Raw genomic sequence first — 17,626 nt, 5'->3', positions numbered from 1 at the left:
AAATAATGCTCAAGAAAGATACATGGAACTATATACACATACAAATACATATATACATATTCTTTATGTCAAAACTTACACAGATCAACTTGACATCAACATCTTTGATGGATTCTTCAAAGAGTTTTAGGTCACTCTCTGAATCCATCTTCTTTAGAGATGTTGTAGACCTGCCAGGGTCCAGAATGCCAACTATTTGCTTAAGTTGATCTTTCAAATCGAACAACATTGAAAAGACCTTCCTTTGAAATTCTGAAAGAAAAATTTAGAGTAATATAACAACTGGACACCTGAATAATTAAAAATTCTTCATTATGACACTTGCAGTCACAATTTGAGTTCATGCAGAGCATAACATTTTACAAATTTTTTGGACACTTTTTCCCAGTTTTGTTTTCCTGCTGATTTCCGGTAAAAATAAGGTAGTGAAAACAGAAGTGCAAGACTGAATTTACAGTGAGCAAAAACACTTATTGTCATTCAATACTTGGTTTAAACTGGCCATTGTTTTAAAACCACCACATATAATATTTCTTACTTGTGGTTGACATGGGGTAGGCACTCTTTGAGGGTCTGGTACCACCTATTGAAAAAAAAAAGAAAAAAAAAGAAAAAGAAAATAAATAAAACATTGTAAAATGTTAACTCAATTGTGGATAGGACAACCCCATGGCTGGAGCTAACATACCGTCAGGTCTGTGCTCACTCCTCGATGCAGCTGTCAAGAGGCAAAACATTAAGAATTGCTGTTATTATTTTTTCCGGACCACTGTGTAGAAGATGTGATTCAAAGCTGAATTTATCATAATTACTACAGTAATAAGAGTCACAAGATCCTTCACAAATCATTCTGATATTCCGAATTAATGTTCAAGAAACATGTATTATCACTATAAGTGTTGAAAACAGTTGTGTACAATTTTATCAGGATTATTTGATGAGTATAGAGTTCAAGAGAACAGCATTTATCTGAAATATAAAGCTTTTGCAACTTTGATCACAGGAATAAATGACATTATACTATTTTAAAAATAAAAAATAGTTATTGACATAAAGAAAATATTCACAATATTATAGTTTTATTATTATTTATTTATTTATTTTTAAATGCAGCCTTAATGAGCATAATAGACTTATTTCAAAAACAACCAATTAGTACAGTTTCAAAACTTTTGACTGGTAGTGTATATTGAGCTGTGTTGTCACTAAGGTGGACTGGGTTAAAAATAAGATGACTAAAGTTCTCACGTACACTGGGGTGCCCTCTGGGACTGGGGTGTCCTCTGGGACTGGGGTGTCCTCTGGGATTGGGGTGTCCTCTGGGACTGGGGCGCCCGTGAAGAATTTGGGACAGGAGACAATACTGAATACACATTACAAACAAAAGGTGTGAAAAATAATACAAATTTATTTAAGGTAAAAAATGTCACATTAATTGTTGAACACTGTAAGTGTACGATTAATTAAAAATCCTCTTTATGTGGATGAAATTAAACAAGAAAACAATACTATGCCTCTTTCGGTTGCCCCAGATGGCCTGGAGAACGAATCATAAATTCTCCGTCTGGCAGATGGCTGTTCGTTATGTGAACCTGAGAGACAAATTGAACATTAAATGTAACTTCATTTAGTACAATAAACTTTACAAAAGTTTTTTTTTTATTATTATCATTAAAACAGTTAATTTTATGAAAGTGTAAATATTAACAGTAAATCACTTCACTGTATAATACCACATTAGTTATGAAATCATCTGGCTGTACTTTTAGGTAATTCTTGTTGAACAATGACAGATATTATAAGCTCTGTATTTGTAACTATTAACTTCAGAGAATTTAGTGATTCAGAGAAATGTATGTTTATATGCTAAGCTGTGTTATCAGTAAGGTAGAATCCATTTAGAATAAGATGTGTAACGTTCTCACATACAGTGGGATGCCCTCTGGGACTGGGACTGGGACTGGGTGCCCTCTGGGACTGGGACTGGGGTGCCCTCTGGGACTGGGACTGGGGTGCCCTCTGGGACTGGGACTGGGTGCCCTCTGGGACTGGGACTGGGGTGCCCTCTGGGACTGGGACTGGGGTGCCCTCTGGGACTGGGACTGGGGTGCCCTCTGGGACTGGGACTGGGGTGCCCTCTGGGACTGGGACTGGGGTGCCCTCTGGGACTGGGACTGGGGTGCCCTCTGGGACTGGGACTGGGTGCCCTCTGGGACTGGGACTGGGGTGCCCTCTGGGACTGGGACTGGGGTGCCCTCTGGGACTGGGACTGGGGTGCCCTCTGGGACTGGGACTGGGGTGCCCTCTGGGACTGGGGTGTCCTCTGGTACTGGGGTGCCCTCTGGGACTGCGGTGTCCTCTGGGACTGCGGTGCCCTCTGGGACTGGGGTGTCCTCTGGGACTGGGGTGTCCTCTGGGACTGCGGTGCCCTCTGGACTGCGGTGCCCTCTGGTACTGCGGTGTCCTCTGGTACTGCGGTGTCCTCTGGTACTGCGGTGCCCTCTGGGACTGGGGTGTCCTCTGGGACTGGGGTGTCCTCTGGGACTGGGGTGTCCTCTGGGACTGCGGTGCCCTCTGGTACTGCGGTGTCCTCTGGGACTGCGGTGCCCTCTGGGACTGGGGTGCTCTCTGTGACTGGGGCGTCAATCCAGAATTTGGGACTGTAGACAATACTACATAAACATTAAAAACAAAAAGGTGTGAAAAATGATAAGTCATTTAGGGTCAGAAAGGACACATTAATGAATCAATAACAGCATAACTGTACGATTACCAAAAAAAAATCATCTTTAGGTGTATGACATTAAACAAGAAAACAATACTATGCCTCTTTCAGTTGTCCACGGTGGCCTGTAGAACGTTTCCTGATTTCTGGAAGATGGCTGTTCATTATGTGACCCTGCAAGACAAATTATACCTTGCATGTAATTTCATTAAGTACAATAAACATACACATGCACAATGTAATTTATTTTAAAAAAAGTTCGTAGTTGTCTAAAATATTAAAATAAATCACTTTTTAAATCAATGTTTTTGAATATTATGTTGATATTCAGGCAAAACCTGGACTCATGGAATACATTTTTACCTCTAAATGAGAATGACATATTAAAGGCAAAAGTGACGCATTTTTTAGCCAAGCAATGTGTTTGTATAGTGTGGGAATGCACTCAGGGATGCACCCAAATAATAACAGACAGCATCAGTAGCACTTACGTCTCATGGTGTCATTGATTATTCTAGGGTATAGATCAATAACACCATCTTGATACTGATGTTTATTGTCATGAAGTGTGCTATCACCTGTGTGAACAAAACACACCAAAATAATTTATATACATTTTTGAGTTTCATATCAAAATATATAAAAGTCATTATTGAAAGCATGATTCTTTTTGTAGTATTAAGCAAAGCAGTCACAAACATACAACTTAACGTAGGGTAGACAAAGACAGGGGTCGGGCACGTCTCATCCAAGTGTGTTGGACACAAAAGTTGATCTTTAGCACAAACGAGGAGATATGAAAAATTAGAACATTAAAAAAAACTGTAGACTGTTTAAGGCATATCTATACATAATTCATTTCTACAGTTTACCATACCTTCTTTTTTTTTATTGTTTGTAGAATTTGCAACATCTTTATTTGGTTTGTGTTGACCTTTCAAATGGATATGAAATGAAATTGTAATTAATGATATTAACCCCCCAAATAACAACTTCAATTTGTTTACGTGTATTTTCAAATTGAGGCATTTACCTGGCATGGGTTTTGGATGTTTGTATTTTGGAGGAGGATCTGGATAGGACACAGTCCTTTTAACAGCTTGTTTGTTTTTATTTGGATTAGACTCTGTTTTTCCTTTGTACAAAACAAAAGCAAAGTAAATCAATCAAACAATTATGCTGAACTTTTAATACAAAACAGTATTTAAACATTTTACATGTGCAATAACTAGGCAATAAAATCATTGTAATTCCATGGCAAATAAATATTTCCTCCGAAAGTTCCATTTTCAAGGGCTATAATTTAAAATTCTACAAAGGGAATATTTATGATAAGGCTAAAGACACACAATAACATAAAAATCGGCAACTCACGTTTTTTTGCTGGCAGAAGACTTTGACTAAGCTGGGTTAACTCAATGTCAGTCATGTCACTGTCGTTTTCAAGGTCCAAGTCTAAATTTAAAAACAAATAAATTTGTGTGAAAGTTTTAGGTTCACATATGAAAGACTGCATTAACAAATGATGATCTAATGCCATTTTGAAGCACCAAATAATAACGTACCATTAACAAAGTCATTGAAGATTTTCCTCTTTCGAGTTCTTTTTGCTTTGCCACGATTGTCCATTACCTAAAAGATAAAACAACAGGACAGAGTTTAACTTTCAGGACACTAAATTCCGTACATTTATTCCAACATTGGAAAAGCAATTGGACATATATTTGCATCAATCATGCTAGTAATTGTATATACACAAAAGAATGTTAATTGTTGTATTAATTACACCCAAGTCAGATCATGCTGACCACCGTTAACCAAAAGATTAGAACCATCAGGTGCATTTAATGTTTTCGCTAATTAGGTGTGTTAGGTGCCTTTCCAAATCTTACGGAAGAAACAGTTAAAATATTATTAAAAATAAATAAATAATTATTACCAAGTCTAGTCATTCTGGTTTGTGCAACAGAGGCAATATAGCATAACCCTGTTTGTAAGGAAGACACACAGCCTTTTTGTAGATGCTTTCTCTATTTGTCAGTATTCGCTTTGGCATTGTAAAGTCACTGCTGACAAACATAATGTTAAAGAGCTTTGAGTCACATGGCTTTTCAAAGAGACTGTCACAGTCAGTTTCCCTCAACACATCCATCCTTAGTGTTCCATCGCTTCGTTTCTCTTGAATAAATCCCACTGCATTATCCATAAGGAACACACAGTTGTCAGGCATCTTTGCGGTTAGCTTTGTTGTACTTTGGGATCGTCTGGCATGTTTTTCTGTACATTGTCTTTCAGCAAGTCTTTTTGTGACTTGCACTAGCGGTTGTTTGCCACTTCTCACCATTTTTTTGATAACCTGTAAGTGGTTCTCAAACGGAAAACATGATATTTCGTTCAAAGAGCTGTGGAAGTTTGCAGCATCATCTGACAAGTGTTTGATGGAATGAATGTTGTATGTTGGAAAGGTGGGTCCATAAAAATCCACAGAGCTATCCACAAAATGCTCCAGAATGTTGTGTGCATATCCTAGATAGGACTCTCTCTTCTCATCTGATTCATCCAAAAGAATGCTCATGCCAACACTCAGACAAAGAAAGTGGTGGTACTGGTCATTAGGAAGCACATCCTTCAAGATTACTGGTCCTGTGTAGAGCATGAATTGACGTAGCTCAGTAGCTTTCCACCTGTCCAAGTCTTCCATGCTTCTTGGCTGCCTTGAAAACTCTGCAGGCAAAGCTTGTTTCAACTTACTAATGTTCATTTGTACCTGCTCTCTCTGAGCCTTACTCAGTCGACAGATAACTGGCCCACGCCACAAGTATGTCAGCAGCCTTTTCATGGCTCCAAGACATACTAGGTGCATGTAGTCAAGGGGGAACTGTTTCACACACAAAATACCAGCTCTAACAAGAGGTGATATTTGTTTTTGATGGTCAGGGTATCCAGCTCGGTTGAATACCTCATCTGTTCTTCCTTCAAAAGTACCCTTCATCAAGTAAACTACCCTCCTTTCGATCATTTGTGCTACTGCAACACATCGCTCACATCCATGCAGACTATTGTGACTTTTTATACATTTTAGAAATGACCTGGCTTGTGCATCACAGATGATCGCCTTCACTGTAACTGTGTGAACCACATTCTGGAATGAAACTCCATTTTGGATGAGCTGTTGCAACTCCTCTAAGAAATCTTGTAAAAACTCCTCAACAGGGTCAGGCTTGCTGGACCCATAATACAGAGCTACAATAAATGGCTGACAGTTCGGAATTTGACCAAGAATGGGCCAGAAACACATTTGACTTGATTTAAACAATGGCACGCCATCCACATTGAAGCACAGTTCAACTTGCCCTTGCAGTGTCTCTTTTGAAATGTGTTCAAGAAGGTAACGGTCAATACCATAATAAATATACTGTCCATTGCATTTATTATGAACTGGCACTCCTTGTGGAGTATCAAGAAGGCTTCTAGCATCCTTGGGAAGTCTATGGCCATGGCGTCTGAGCACACAAAGAAGCTCATTTAGTGCCTTGTGGGTCTGGTTTGTAGCAGTAGCCCAACTAGCCAAGTCTACGTGGAGGGAAGGTGTTTCATCAGTTGAATGTGAAGTCTCATCCAACTGCTCAGGACTCTGTCTCAGTAGAATCTGTGTCATAATTGTGTTCTTCATCAGTATCACCCCTAATGGACACTGCTTCTGTGCTGATGGAAGAACTACTGCACTCCATAGAATGTAATTCATTATATGTTGATCCCTCCGCGAGTGGACTGCCCTCCCCGGCCAAGGCTGGCTCCACTGGCCCCTCGGATTCAGAGCTGCTATCATGTTCCACTAAGGCATCAACCCTTGCCCTTCGTCGTCTCCACATCTTTTGGTACTCAGAGGACATGATTAGCAATTCTAAAATTACAAAATATTTTAAAGCAGTTACTGAAAACATACATGTTCGAATCCAGCTAACGTTAAACATTTCAATCTCTTTCAGATAATGTACTTTCTGAAAGAAACTCTCAAAAGGCTACATTAATAATTTACATTAATAACTTTGACTGTATTATTAAATATACTTTATACTGTGGTGTACCATGTATAAATTCAAAATAATTTTTAGCCTACTAAAGGATTAATACACTTTTAAATACACTTTTCCTGATAAATTTACTCACCCCCATATCATCCAAGATGTTCATGTCTTTCTTTGGTCAGTCGAAAAGAAATGAAGGGTTTTGAGGAAAACATTCCAGGATTTTTCTCCTTATAGTGAACTTCAGTGGGTACCAAACAGGTACCAAACAGCTGAAGTTCAAAATTAGTTTCACTGCAGCTTCAAATTGTTCTACACGATCCCAGATGAGAAATAAGGGTCTTATCTAGCGAATCGACCGGTCATTTTCGATAAAAAAATACAACCGTTTATGATTTATAAACAAAATATCGCCTTGAACGTATTTTCCGCTTCCGCATTCTTCATAACGCTTACGCTGAATGTCCTACGCCTTCCCTATTCTACTTACGGAACGAACGCGGCGCAAGTTTAGTTTTTTTTTTCCGTAAGTAGAATAGGGAAGGCGTAGAACATTCAGCGTAAGCGTTATGAAGAATGCGGAAACGGAAAGTACGTAAGGCGATATTTTGTTTATAAAGCATAAACTGTTGTATTTTTTTCGAAAATGACCGGTCTATTCGCTAGATTAGACCCTTATTACTCATCTGGGATCGTGTCGAACAATTTGAAGCTGTACTGAAACTAATTTTGAACTTCAGCTGTTTGGTACCCACTGAAGTTCACTATAAAGGAGAAAAATCCTGGAATGTTTTCCTCAAAAACCTTCATTTCTAAATTTATCAGGAAAAGTGTATTTAAAAGTGAACTAATCCTTAACATTAGCTAATTTTAGCCATACTCTGTGATTTTCTGTTGACCATGTGGGCATCATTTCTCTCGGTTCCTTCGTGTCAAACACGTAATGCACGTTAATCAAATAATACAAAATGTGCTTACCCAACAGTAGATTGTATATCGAACAAATATATACTGACACAACTCCCTCGTGCTCCTCTCGTGGTTGTATGATCTGAAGTTGAACTTCTGTGTGAAAACTTGATCAATATCGCGCGAGATAATCTTCTTCTCTCGAGTTGCATGCAAAAGGTGCATGTCCGCCACCTACTGGTCTGGAGTGTGAAACGTACATGGTTTAACTAAGAATGAATGAATGAATGAATGAATAAATAAATCCTGATATTGTATACATAAATACATAATTCAAATCTTCAAACTCTTTTCATCTTGTCTTTTTTAAATACTTAAACACTTCTCCATATACTCTTGATTGCATTACCCCATAAACTAAAAGTGTCTTCACAGATATACTATTAACTCCCATCAGTTTCTTTTCTTTGTTTTTGGAATATCCCCAGATTTGTTACTATCTTTTGTTAATGCATGTTTTTTGCAGCACAGTTTTTGCAATTATGGTGATCGGATATATATCTGTTTTACATGTATATGCATACATTCCATGTTCAACGAATAGACCAACATAAAACAGATTGAAATAATGACTAAAAATCAGTTATTTAAACAAGATAAATTAAATATATTTACTTTGTATAGCCTACAAATCATGTATTTCATAAAGAAAATTCTTTTTTTCCCCTGCTAGTCTTGTGACGAGACTTAAACGACGCTGGACGTGTTTTCACAACGAGACGTGTAAACGACGTCAGTGGACGTGTTTTCACAACCGTGACTAGACGTGTAAACGACGTCAGTGGACGTCTATTCACAACCTCTTAAAACCCTCTTAAAAACTACTTGGTGCACTTTAATTAGTTATTGCAGTATTAACCAAGGTGTAATCACAGCTTTTGCACATTGAACAAGGATTTCACAGAGGGTCATGATGGACGTGTAATGCACGTGTAAAAGACGTCACCTAGTGACGTCATCTCACAACCGATTTACAACAGGGTATATATTGAACTACACGCAGCTAAAAGTCAAAGTAACAATTATACATGCAACCCCCTTGAACTATAGACATGTACAAACATATCTGAATGCATTTTTAGGAAATGTTCTGTGTTACATATTTTTACCGATTTATGCCGTCCTACCGCGACTATTTTTGGCCGGGGACACGACGTCGCCGTCGGACCAATGTTTGCTGGGGCAGTCTGGTGAAAACCTCTAGTCAAACGTTTGTCGAATTCGCGAGAGACAAAGCAAATTTGTTTGAAAAATGGTGCGCTGCAAACAAAGTCGGAACGTTTGAACAGCTTAAAGAGCTAATACTGTTGGAGGAGTTTAAAAATTGTTTGCCAGAAAAAATTGTAGTCTACTTAAATGAGCAGAAAGTTTCCTCTCTTTCTGAGGCTGCAGTATTTTCTGATGAGTTTGTGCTTACTCATAGAGTGATCGGTCTCGCAGTTCTAAGGATACAGTAACGGCACCGAAGAACGTTTCTGGTGTAGAGAGTAGTGAAAGTCGTGAATGTTTTTATTGTCATGAGGTGGGTCACCTCATTGCTGCTTGTCCCGCTCTGAAACGCAAAGTTAGTAGAAAAGCAATTCCTTCGAAGAGCGTTTCATTGACTGAACGACAGATTTTGTCACCCAAACATGTATCTTTGAGTACAGTTACTGAGTCTACTTTTGAACCATTTATTTGTGATGGTATTGTGTCACTGAGTGAAGATGAGACAGAAACGAAGTGCATCCGTATCCTACGTGATACTGGCGCTGCGCAATCGTTTATCTTAGAAAGTGTGTTACCATTTTCTCAACAGTCAAGTTGTGATTCCGATGTGCTTGTGCAGGGCATTGATCTTGCAGTAGTTAAGGTTCCTTTGCACAATGTGTTCTTGCGATCTGGATTAATTACAGGAAACGTTAAGCTGGCGGTCCAAGCTGAACTACCTGTGAAGGGTGTATCACTCATTCTCGGGAACGATTTAGCAGGTAAAAAAGTTTTCTGTCTACCTGAGGTAATAAATGTTCCAGATCTGTACAATGAAGATGTGTTGCAGGAAGAATTTCCAGATGTGTTTGGCACATGTGTTGTGACCCGAGCCCAAGCTCGCAAATTTAAGGACACAGTGGATCTGTCTAATTCCTTTATGTGTGCTGATGATCTTGTCCAGTCAGAGAATGATGCCGATGCAGTGGAGATAGATGTGTGTGCGCTCCCCAATGTTGATTTATCCTTTGGTAAGCCACAGTTAATTGAAGCACAACGTGCGGATGAAACTTTGAGTCACTGTATAGCAATTACTGTTGAGCCATCTGTTTTGTTAGAGCATCCTGTTGCATATTACCTGGACGATGGTGTCCTGATGCGTAAGTGGACTCCACGTCACGCAGAGAATGAGTGGAGCGCTGTCTTTCAGGTTGTTGTCCCAAAACCTTACAGGGAGCAGGTAATGTGTGTCGCGCATGATCATGAACTTTCTGGTCATGTTGGTATTCGAAAGACTTATGATAGTTTATTAAAGCATTTCTTTTGGCCGTCGATGAAATCAGATGTAGCCAAATTTTGTAGATCCTGCCATGCGTGTCAAATGGCAGGCAAACCAAATCAAGTGATTCCTCCTGCCCCACTGAAGCCCATACCAGTCCTCTGTGAACCGTTTGAACGAATTCTGATTGACTGTGTTGGTCCGTTGCCCAGAACAAAGTCTGGAAACACTTATCTATTAACGCTAATGTGTGCATCAACCAGGTTTCCCGAGGCAATACCGCTCCGTTCTCTCAAAGCCCCTACGATTGTCAAAGCAATTAAGTTCTGTACCACATTTGGAATGCCTAAATTCATTCAGTCTGATCAAGGCACGAATTTTATGTCCAGAGTGTTCGCAAAGGTAATGAAACCGCTAAATATCAAACATCAGGTATCCAGTGCCTACCATCCTCAGTCGCAAGGCGCTATTGAACGCTTTCATCAAACATTGAAATCGATTCTTCGAACCTTCTGTGTTGAGCGTGAAAAAGAATGGGACGAGGAGATCCCGCTCTTGTTGTTTGCAGTTCGGAATACTACCCAAGCGTCACTTGGATTCAGTCCCTCTGAATTAATCTTTGGACACACCGTTCGTGGTCCACTGAAAATTTTGCAAGAGCAAATTCTTTCTCCTGTGTTTCCGTCTCAAACTACCAATGTCCTAGATTATGTCAGTGCATTCCGTGAGCGACTACATACTATGTGGGAGTTGGCTAGACGCTCACTTGGTTCAGTGCAAACACAAATGAAAACTCGCTATGATCAAAAGGCAGTACAACGTTCATTTCAGACTGGAGATAAAGTTCTCATTTTGCTACCAGTGCCAGGTTCAGCTCTTCAAGCTAAGTTCGTTGGTCCTTATGAGATTAAGGAGAAGCTAGGAGATACTGACTATGTTGTTGATACCCCCCCTGACCGTAAAAGGAAGTCGCGGGTTTGTCATATTAATATGCTTAAAGCATACGTGTCCCGTTCGGATTCGAAAGATGTTAACATGCCTGTTGCTACTGTTGTTCCAGTTACTGTGCCACTGTCAGAATACTCACCTGAAAGTGATGATTTAAAAATGAATAGTGCCTCGTTCTTGTCTGCTCGTTTACCAAATTCTGAAACTTTGTCGAATTTGTCAGAAAAGCTGTCACACTTATCAGTATCTGCCCAGGCTGATATTACCAATCTTATTAGTAAGTATCCGGCCTTGTTTAATGATGGTGTTCGCCATGTCTACTCGTCCCTAAGTCAGATGGTACCTCAGGGTTTTGTACGGACTACAGAAAAGTTAACGCTTTAACGAAAGCTGACTCCTTTCCACTTCCTCGCATGGAAGATTGCATTGATCGTGTAGGTAATGCTAAATTTGTGACTAAACTTGATCTGCTCAAAGGATATTGGCAGGTGCCCCTCACTGAGCGAGCATCTGAGATCTCTGCTTTTGCCACCCCTGATGTGTTTTTACAGTATCGAGTTATGGCTTTTGGCCTTCGTAATGCTGGAGCTACCTTTCAGCGACTAATGTCCATAGTATTGTCTGATGTGTCTAATTGTGAGGCTTATCTTGACGATGTTGTGTGCTATGCAGATACATGGGAAGACCACCTCAAAACCTTGGAGGATGTCTTCAAGCACCTGAGAGATGCTAATCTCACCTTAAACTTGTCAAAATGTGAATTTGGCTGTGCCACTGTTACTTAGGAAAAGAGGTTGGTAATGGTCAGGTTTGTCCACTTAACTCAAAAATACAAGCCATACTTGATTTCCCAGTTCCCAAGACTAGGAAAGAACTTCGCCGATTCCTCGGAATGACTGGTTACTACCGCTGTTTTTGCAAGAACTTTTCTGATGTTGCCAGTCCTCTCACTGGATTGTTACGTAAGGCAGTCTCATTTAAGTGGTCTTCGGAATGTCAATTCGCCTTTGAAGCCTTAAAGTCTTTGCTTTGTAGTGCCCCTGTGCTTGCCGCGCCCTGCTTTGAAAAGTCGTTCATATTAGAAGTGGATGCTAGTGGTACAGGTGCGGGTGCTGTCCTACTTCAGACTGATGGTGCTGGTTTGAATCACCCAATTAGCTTCTTTTCAAAAAAATTCCACAAACATCAGCTTAACTACAGTACCATAGAAAAGGAAGCGCTTGCTTTGATTCTGGCTCTCCAACATTTTGAGGTCTATGTTGGTTCGAGCTCGCAACCTGTTACTGTTTACACCGACCATAACCCTCTTATATTTCTTCAACGTATGTCTAATGCTAATCATCGTCTAATGCGATGGTCACTAATCTGTCAAAGCTACAATCTGGAGATCTGTCATAAAAAGGGTATCGACAATGTAATTGCTGATTCATTGTCCCGTGTTAATCAGTAAAACGGTATGTTTTATTTTGTGGGTGGGGGTGTTATGAGCAGAGTTGTTTATTCATTTATCCCATCCTGTTGTCTTGTGTATTCTCTCTCGCTGTGTATGTGCCTGCATGTTTGTATTACAGATGGGCGTGGCTTGTGATAACCTGTTGGAGGCTGCAATTGGTTCTCCTCCTCACCTGATCTGGATATAAAGACCGCCCCAAACACACTGAAGAGGCCATCATTGTGCCATCGTGTCGTTGATCATAACCTCATCATTACTTCGTATCGTTTGTTAGTCTAGAGTGTCGTGCCAGAGAGATTGATTGTGAGTGATTATTTGGGGTTTGTATTTGTGAAGTATGACTGACTGTAGTATTTTGTGTGTTGTTATTTCTTGTTTATTTGACCCACGCCTGTTTGACTATCGATTACTGGATTCTGATTCTGCTTTGTTCGCTACGGACTTATGTAAATATTACCTGTAAATACTTTGTATATATCTTTACACAATCGAGGGATGTAGGGGGTTTGACGCCATTTTATTTTGTACACATTTTCATATTGTTTTTGGTTAGGGAGGTAGGTAAGTTTGAACTGTATTTTGTTTTCTTTATTCTCAATTAGGAATTGTAGAGGTTTAAAAAAAGGATTCTTCTGTTTATTATTTTGGCCTTGTCTGCCCCTGACGTTAAACCCTCTGTAAGGAATAAAATCATTTCTTTTTGGAATCTCTCTGGTAGTGAGACTCATTTCTTCCTCTTCCTGTTGCGGCCGACCCCTAGACGGTCGTAACAGGTTAGAAAAAGGGGAAAAAAATACAAAATATTTTTTTGGCCTCGAAAAAAGAAACGGTGACTTTGCCTCAATCTCAAAATTAATGATTTACAACAAATTAGTAGATAATTCCTCAGTTATTTCAAAATATGTGGCTCAGTTTTTTAGTAATTTGTATTCTTCTACATCAGCTACTTCAAACATTGACGCTTTTTTAAATAGTTTGGCGAGCGATACAATAAAAATAGATCAAAACTTTCAGAGTGTGTGATAAAGAAATTGACACTGAGGAGTTGAGAGAGTGCATAAACTTGCTTAAAAATAACAAATCTCCAGGCAATGACGGGCTAACAGGAGAATTTTATAAGACATTTTCTGAGGAACTTTTACCTTTTCTGTTATTAGTATTCATAGAAGCTATACAAAATGATGAATTGCCTGTTTCATTAAAACAAGGAGTTATAATAACAAGGAGTTATATGATTCCCAAACCTAACAAGGACAAGTTATATATTGAAAATTGGAGGCCCATTAGTTTGCTCAATAATGACAGTAAGTTGTTTGCAATGATTTTTGCTAGGAGATTAAAACAAGGATTAGATAAAATAATTGATATAGAACAATCTGGTTTTATGCAAGGTCGTCATATCAGGAATAATATTAGACTAGTCTTAGATATGATTGATTACAATCACTTTATTGAGGATGACAGTTTTATTTTATTTATCGTTTTTTTTTTTTTTTTTTTTTTTTTTTTTTTTTTATAAAGCATTTGATACGGTGAACCATAGCTTTATTTTTAAAGTTATAAAATTTTTTTGGTTTTGGAGATATGTTTTTGAAAGCAGTTAAAACATTGTATAGTGGATGTAATAGTTCTGTCAAACTCGCTCATGGTACTTCACAAAGGTTTGATATTCATCGTGGCATTAGGCAAGGATGCCCCCTCTCTCCTTTTTTATTTCTGTTAGTCACTCAGGTTTTGGCAATGCATGTTAAAAGAAATCAGTATAATGGTATCACAGCTTTAGGTGTAGAATTTAAGCTTAGCCAGTTTGCTGATGACGCTGCAGTTTTTTTGAAAAACAAATTTCAAATACCAAAAATAATTAGATGTATTGAGGCATTCACTGCTGTTTCAGGCCTTAAAATGAATTGTGATAAATCTGTATTGTTTCCCCTTAAAGATTGCTCCTCTATAGAAATAGAGAACATCCCAGTTAAACACCAATTAACATATCTAGGTGTAATAATTTGTAAAAAATTAAAAACAAAGAAGTCAGTTAAATTTTGAACCAATTATTAAGAAAACTAGGGAGAAATTTAATTTGTGGTTAATGAGGGATATATCGATATTTGGGAGGGTATTATTGTCAAAGGTGGAAGGTATATCTAGATCTGTGTATATGTCTTTATCATTGGATGTGCCTCCTAAGATTATTAAAGATTTAGATAAGATACTTTATGACTTTATTTGAAGGAAAAAAAAACCATTATTTGAAAAAAGAGGTAATTTGTAATCCTAAAGAGCAAGGGGGGCTGGAGGTCTTAGATTATAGTACACTCAATGACACTTTCAAAATTAAATGGTTGATAGAGTTTATGAAGAATAGAGAAAATCCTTGGAACATATTTCCTAATTATATATTTAATACTCTTGGAGGCATAGACTTTTTGTTGAAATGTAATTTTTCTGTCGACAAAATTCCTGTTAAATTGGCTGGTTTTCATAGACAAGCCTTGCTAGCATGGAAATTAATTTACAAGCACAATTTCTCACCCCATAATTATTTCATATGGAATAACAAAGATATACTATTCAAAAACAAATCATTATTCTATCATACTTGGTTCAATGAAGGTATTATGTTAGTAAGACAGTTGCTTAATTCCCATGGGTATTTGTTGTCATATACTGAATTTCTCCAAAAATTTCAATTTCCAGTTAAACCAAGAGAGTTTGCTATTGTTCTTGATGCGATCCCAAAGAGTGTGACATTACTTTTAAAGAATTCTAGTTCAGTGGAAATCAACATGGATAATCCTTGTCAGAATATTTTCATTGATAATGTTGATGTTCTAAAACAACAATGTAGTAACAAGGTTATAAGAAATGCTCTTTGTTCTGTGTCTTTTCCTACTGCAAGATTTTTTTGGTCTTCTTTATTTGGTAATATCTCTTGGGTTAAAGCATGGAAACTTTCAAATAAGTTCTGTATCAGTAACAAAATTAGGGAAGTGTCTTACAAAATACTTCATAGAATTTATCCTGCTAAGCATGTTTTGGAAAGATTTAAGCTCAATATTTCCTATACCTGTGAATTTTGTGGACAAGAAAAAGAAACTATTTTGCATTTGTTTTTTCATTGTATTTATACAAGATTATTTTGGAAAGATTTAGAATTCTATATAAATAGGAAACTTGATTGTATGATAGAAATTTGTGTATTTGATGTACTTTTTTATACAGAAAATGAAAACTTGAATTGTAAAGAATTACATATTATACATTTGTTTATTTTATTAGGAAAATACCATATACATAAGAAGAAGTGGGCTCAATGCAAACCAAATTTTTCACATTTTATAAATGACTTCAAATTGTATGTAAATCTCTTGGAACAAACCAAAAACAAAAAAGCACTGAAAACATGTAATGCTTTGAAAGCACTGAAATTTATGTTATTTTATTTTATTTTATTATTATTTTTTTTTTTATTTTACTTTTTTTCCCTGAAAGCTAATGTTAATATGATATGAACATGTGAATATGTAATACCTCTTGTTCTTGTGGCATTGAATAAAAAAAAAAAAAAATAAAAAAAAATAAAAAAAAGAGAAACTGCGCTGGCTAACTCAGGCGGCTGATCTCGAATCGCTCTCGCGGTACTTTAAAGCCACACGTCACAGTCACATGATGTCAGCGCTGTCTCAAGTTGGACAACATTTCTTACCGGCATGCACTGCTTCAAGTCAGCCGCCGATCGGTCTTTGCGGCGCTGCATCAAGTCGAACAAGCCTGAAGATTTCTCAACTTTTCAAGCGCCAACGCAGGCATCATCCAATCAGATCGCCTTATGCAAATACCCTAGAGCAGTTGCTAGCCAATAGCACTCATGCAACACAACGGGAAGTAAAGTGATTGGCTGTTATCACTATAACGGTTGCATCAACACAAGCTTCAGACATGCCCTCCATCAAGCGTTGGCGCTGATGCCCCGTGTGAATGCAGCGTCAGGCTAAGCTGAGCTCCTCTAACACTGACCAACAGGAATGCAATGATATTACAGCTGACTCTCTCACATACAATTATTTGACTTTATTAACCACTATCAGTCCAAAAATAAATAAATATATATATAAATAAGATTTTCTTATCAAAGTGATAAAATGTTGTGTTACAAAATTGAGCTAAATAGCGCTAAGTAAAAAAATATTGGTGTAAGTTTAAGGCAATTTTTCATTAAAATGCATGATGAACCAAAACATTTAAAGATAATTAATTTCTTAAAAATTAAGTGTTATACAGCCCACTGAATCATTCTCAGACTTAATACAGACAAAAATGGAACCACTTGGGAGAGAACTCTGTAAAACTTATTTCTTAGGACAAAAGAGGACTGGTAAAAGAGGATTACCAAATCATTGTTTTAAGTGTGAAAATATAGCAAAAGTAACACAGAAATTCAAAATCAATGGACCTGTGACAAGGCCCCTAAAACAATCAGGCCTTCATTTATTTATTTAGTGATGAGTGATTTTTTTGCTTCGACAAAGAGCAGGAGAAATACCAAGCAAGTGTTTCAGAGACAGCAAAAGCTATGAAAAGAGTGACTGAGTAATATACAGCCTGCAGAAGTGACATGCATGGTTGTTGTTCAAACTAGAAATAGGCCTACCTACTGTAGTCAAAGCACAATCAGCAAGTCAGCTAGCCTTTTCCAAGGCCCATATTTACTCAAATATAGACCTCTGGGAATCTATATATCTGTAACCTACAGGGTTTCTTTTGTGCACAATATTTAATTAGATCATTTTAAAATATATGAATACATTTCTCTCTGGTTTTGTTTGGCAGCTGTAGTATCTTTTATGGTTATTAGAAGAGCAGAAATGAAAATCACAAAATTAAAAGTTAAAATCAGTATGCACAGACTAAATTTTAATTGGTAAGATTAATCTTAACTCAGTAACTGGCCTAGGCTACAGTATATTGATATTTACCCCATTTCAATAGTCCATTTACAGTTACTATTATAAAAAATACACTTACTTGTAGGTTTA

At 37.8% G+C, this 17,626-nt stretch overlaps 1 protein-coding gene across 1 annotated transcript; it reads right to left on the bottom strand.

The window, feature by feature from the left end:
* Positions 1-13: 13 nt before the first annotated feature.
* LOC125245635 (nascent polypeptide-associated complex subunit alpha, muscle-specific form-like) lies at positions 14-7,886 on the bottom strand. The gene is made up of 15 exons (XM_048156301.1): positions 7,732-7,886; positions 4,291-4,357; positions 4,100-4,180; positions 3,759-3,860; positions 3,603-3,659; positions 3,429-3,500; positions 3,217-3,303; positions 2,828-2,899; positions 2,027-2,672; positions 1,926-1,983; positions 1,515-1,592; positions 1,253-1,363; positions 689-718; positions 539-583; positions 14-252 (listed from the first exon to the last, which is right to left on the bottom strand). Exons 2-15 carry the CDS (start codon positions 4,352-4,354, stop codon positions 214-216), a joined length of 1,542 nt encoding a protein of 513 aa, XP_048012258.1. The 5' UTR covers positions 4,355-4,357; positions 7,732-7,886; the 3' UTR covers positions 14-213.
* Positions 7,887-17,626: the final 9,740 nt, after the last annotated feature.

This window comes from Megalobrama amblycephala, linkage group LG14 (genome assembly GCF_018812025.1).
Source record: "Megalobrama amblycephala isolate DHTTF-2021 linkage group LG14, ASM1881202v1, whole genome shotgun sequence".
Lineage (NCBI taxonomy): Eukaryota > Metazoa > Chordata > Actinopteri > Cypriniformes > Xenocyprididae > Megalobrama > Megalobrama amblycephala.
This window is presented reverse-complemented; position numbering and strand designations above follow the sequence as displayed.

Bases quoted from the DNA above. Each gene is read 5' to 3' on its own strand.
- LOC125245635 (XM_048156301.1), bottom strand. From the start codon at position 4,354: ATGGACAATCGTGGCAAAGCAAAAAGAACTCGAAAGAGGAAAATCTTC. The intron at 3,501-3,602 runs GTATGGTAAACT...TTTGTGCTAAAG, and splicing joins AAACAATAAAAAAAAAGAAG to ATCAACTTTTGTGTCCAACA. The intron at 2,900-3,216 runs GTAAGTGCTACT...TTTGTCTTGCAG, and splicing joins AATCAATGACACCATGAGAC to GGTCACATAATGAACAGCCA.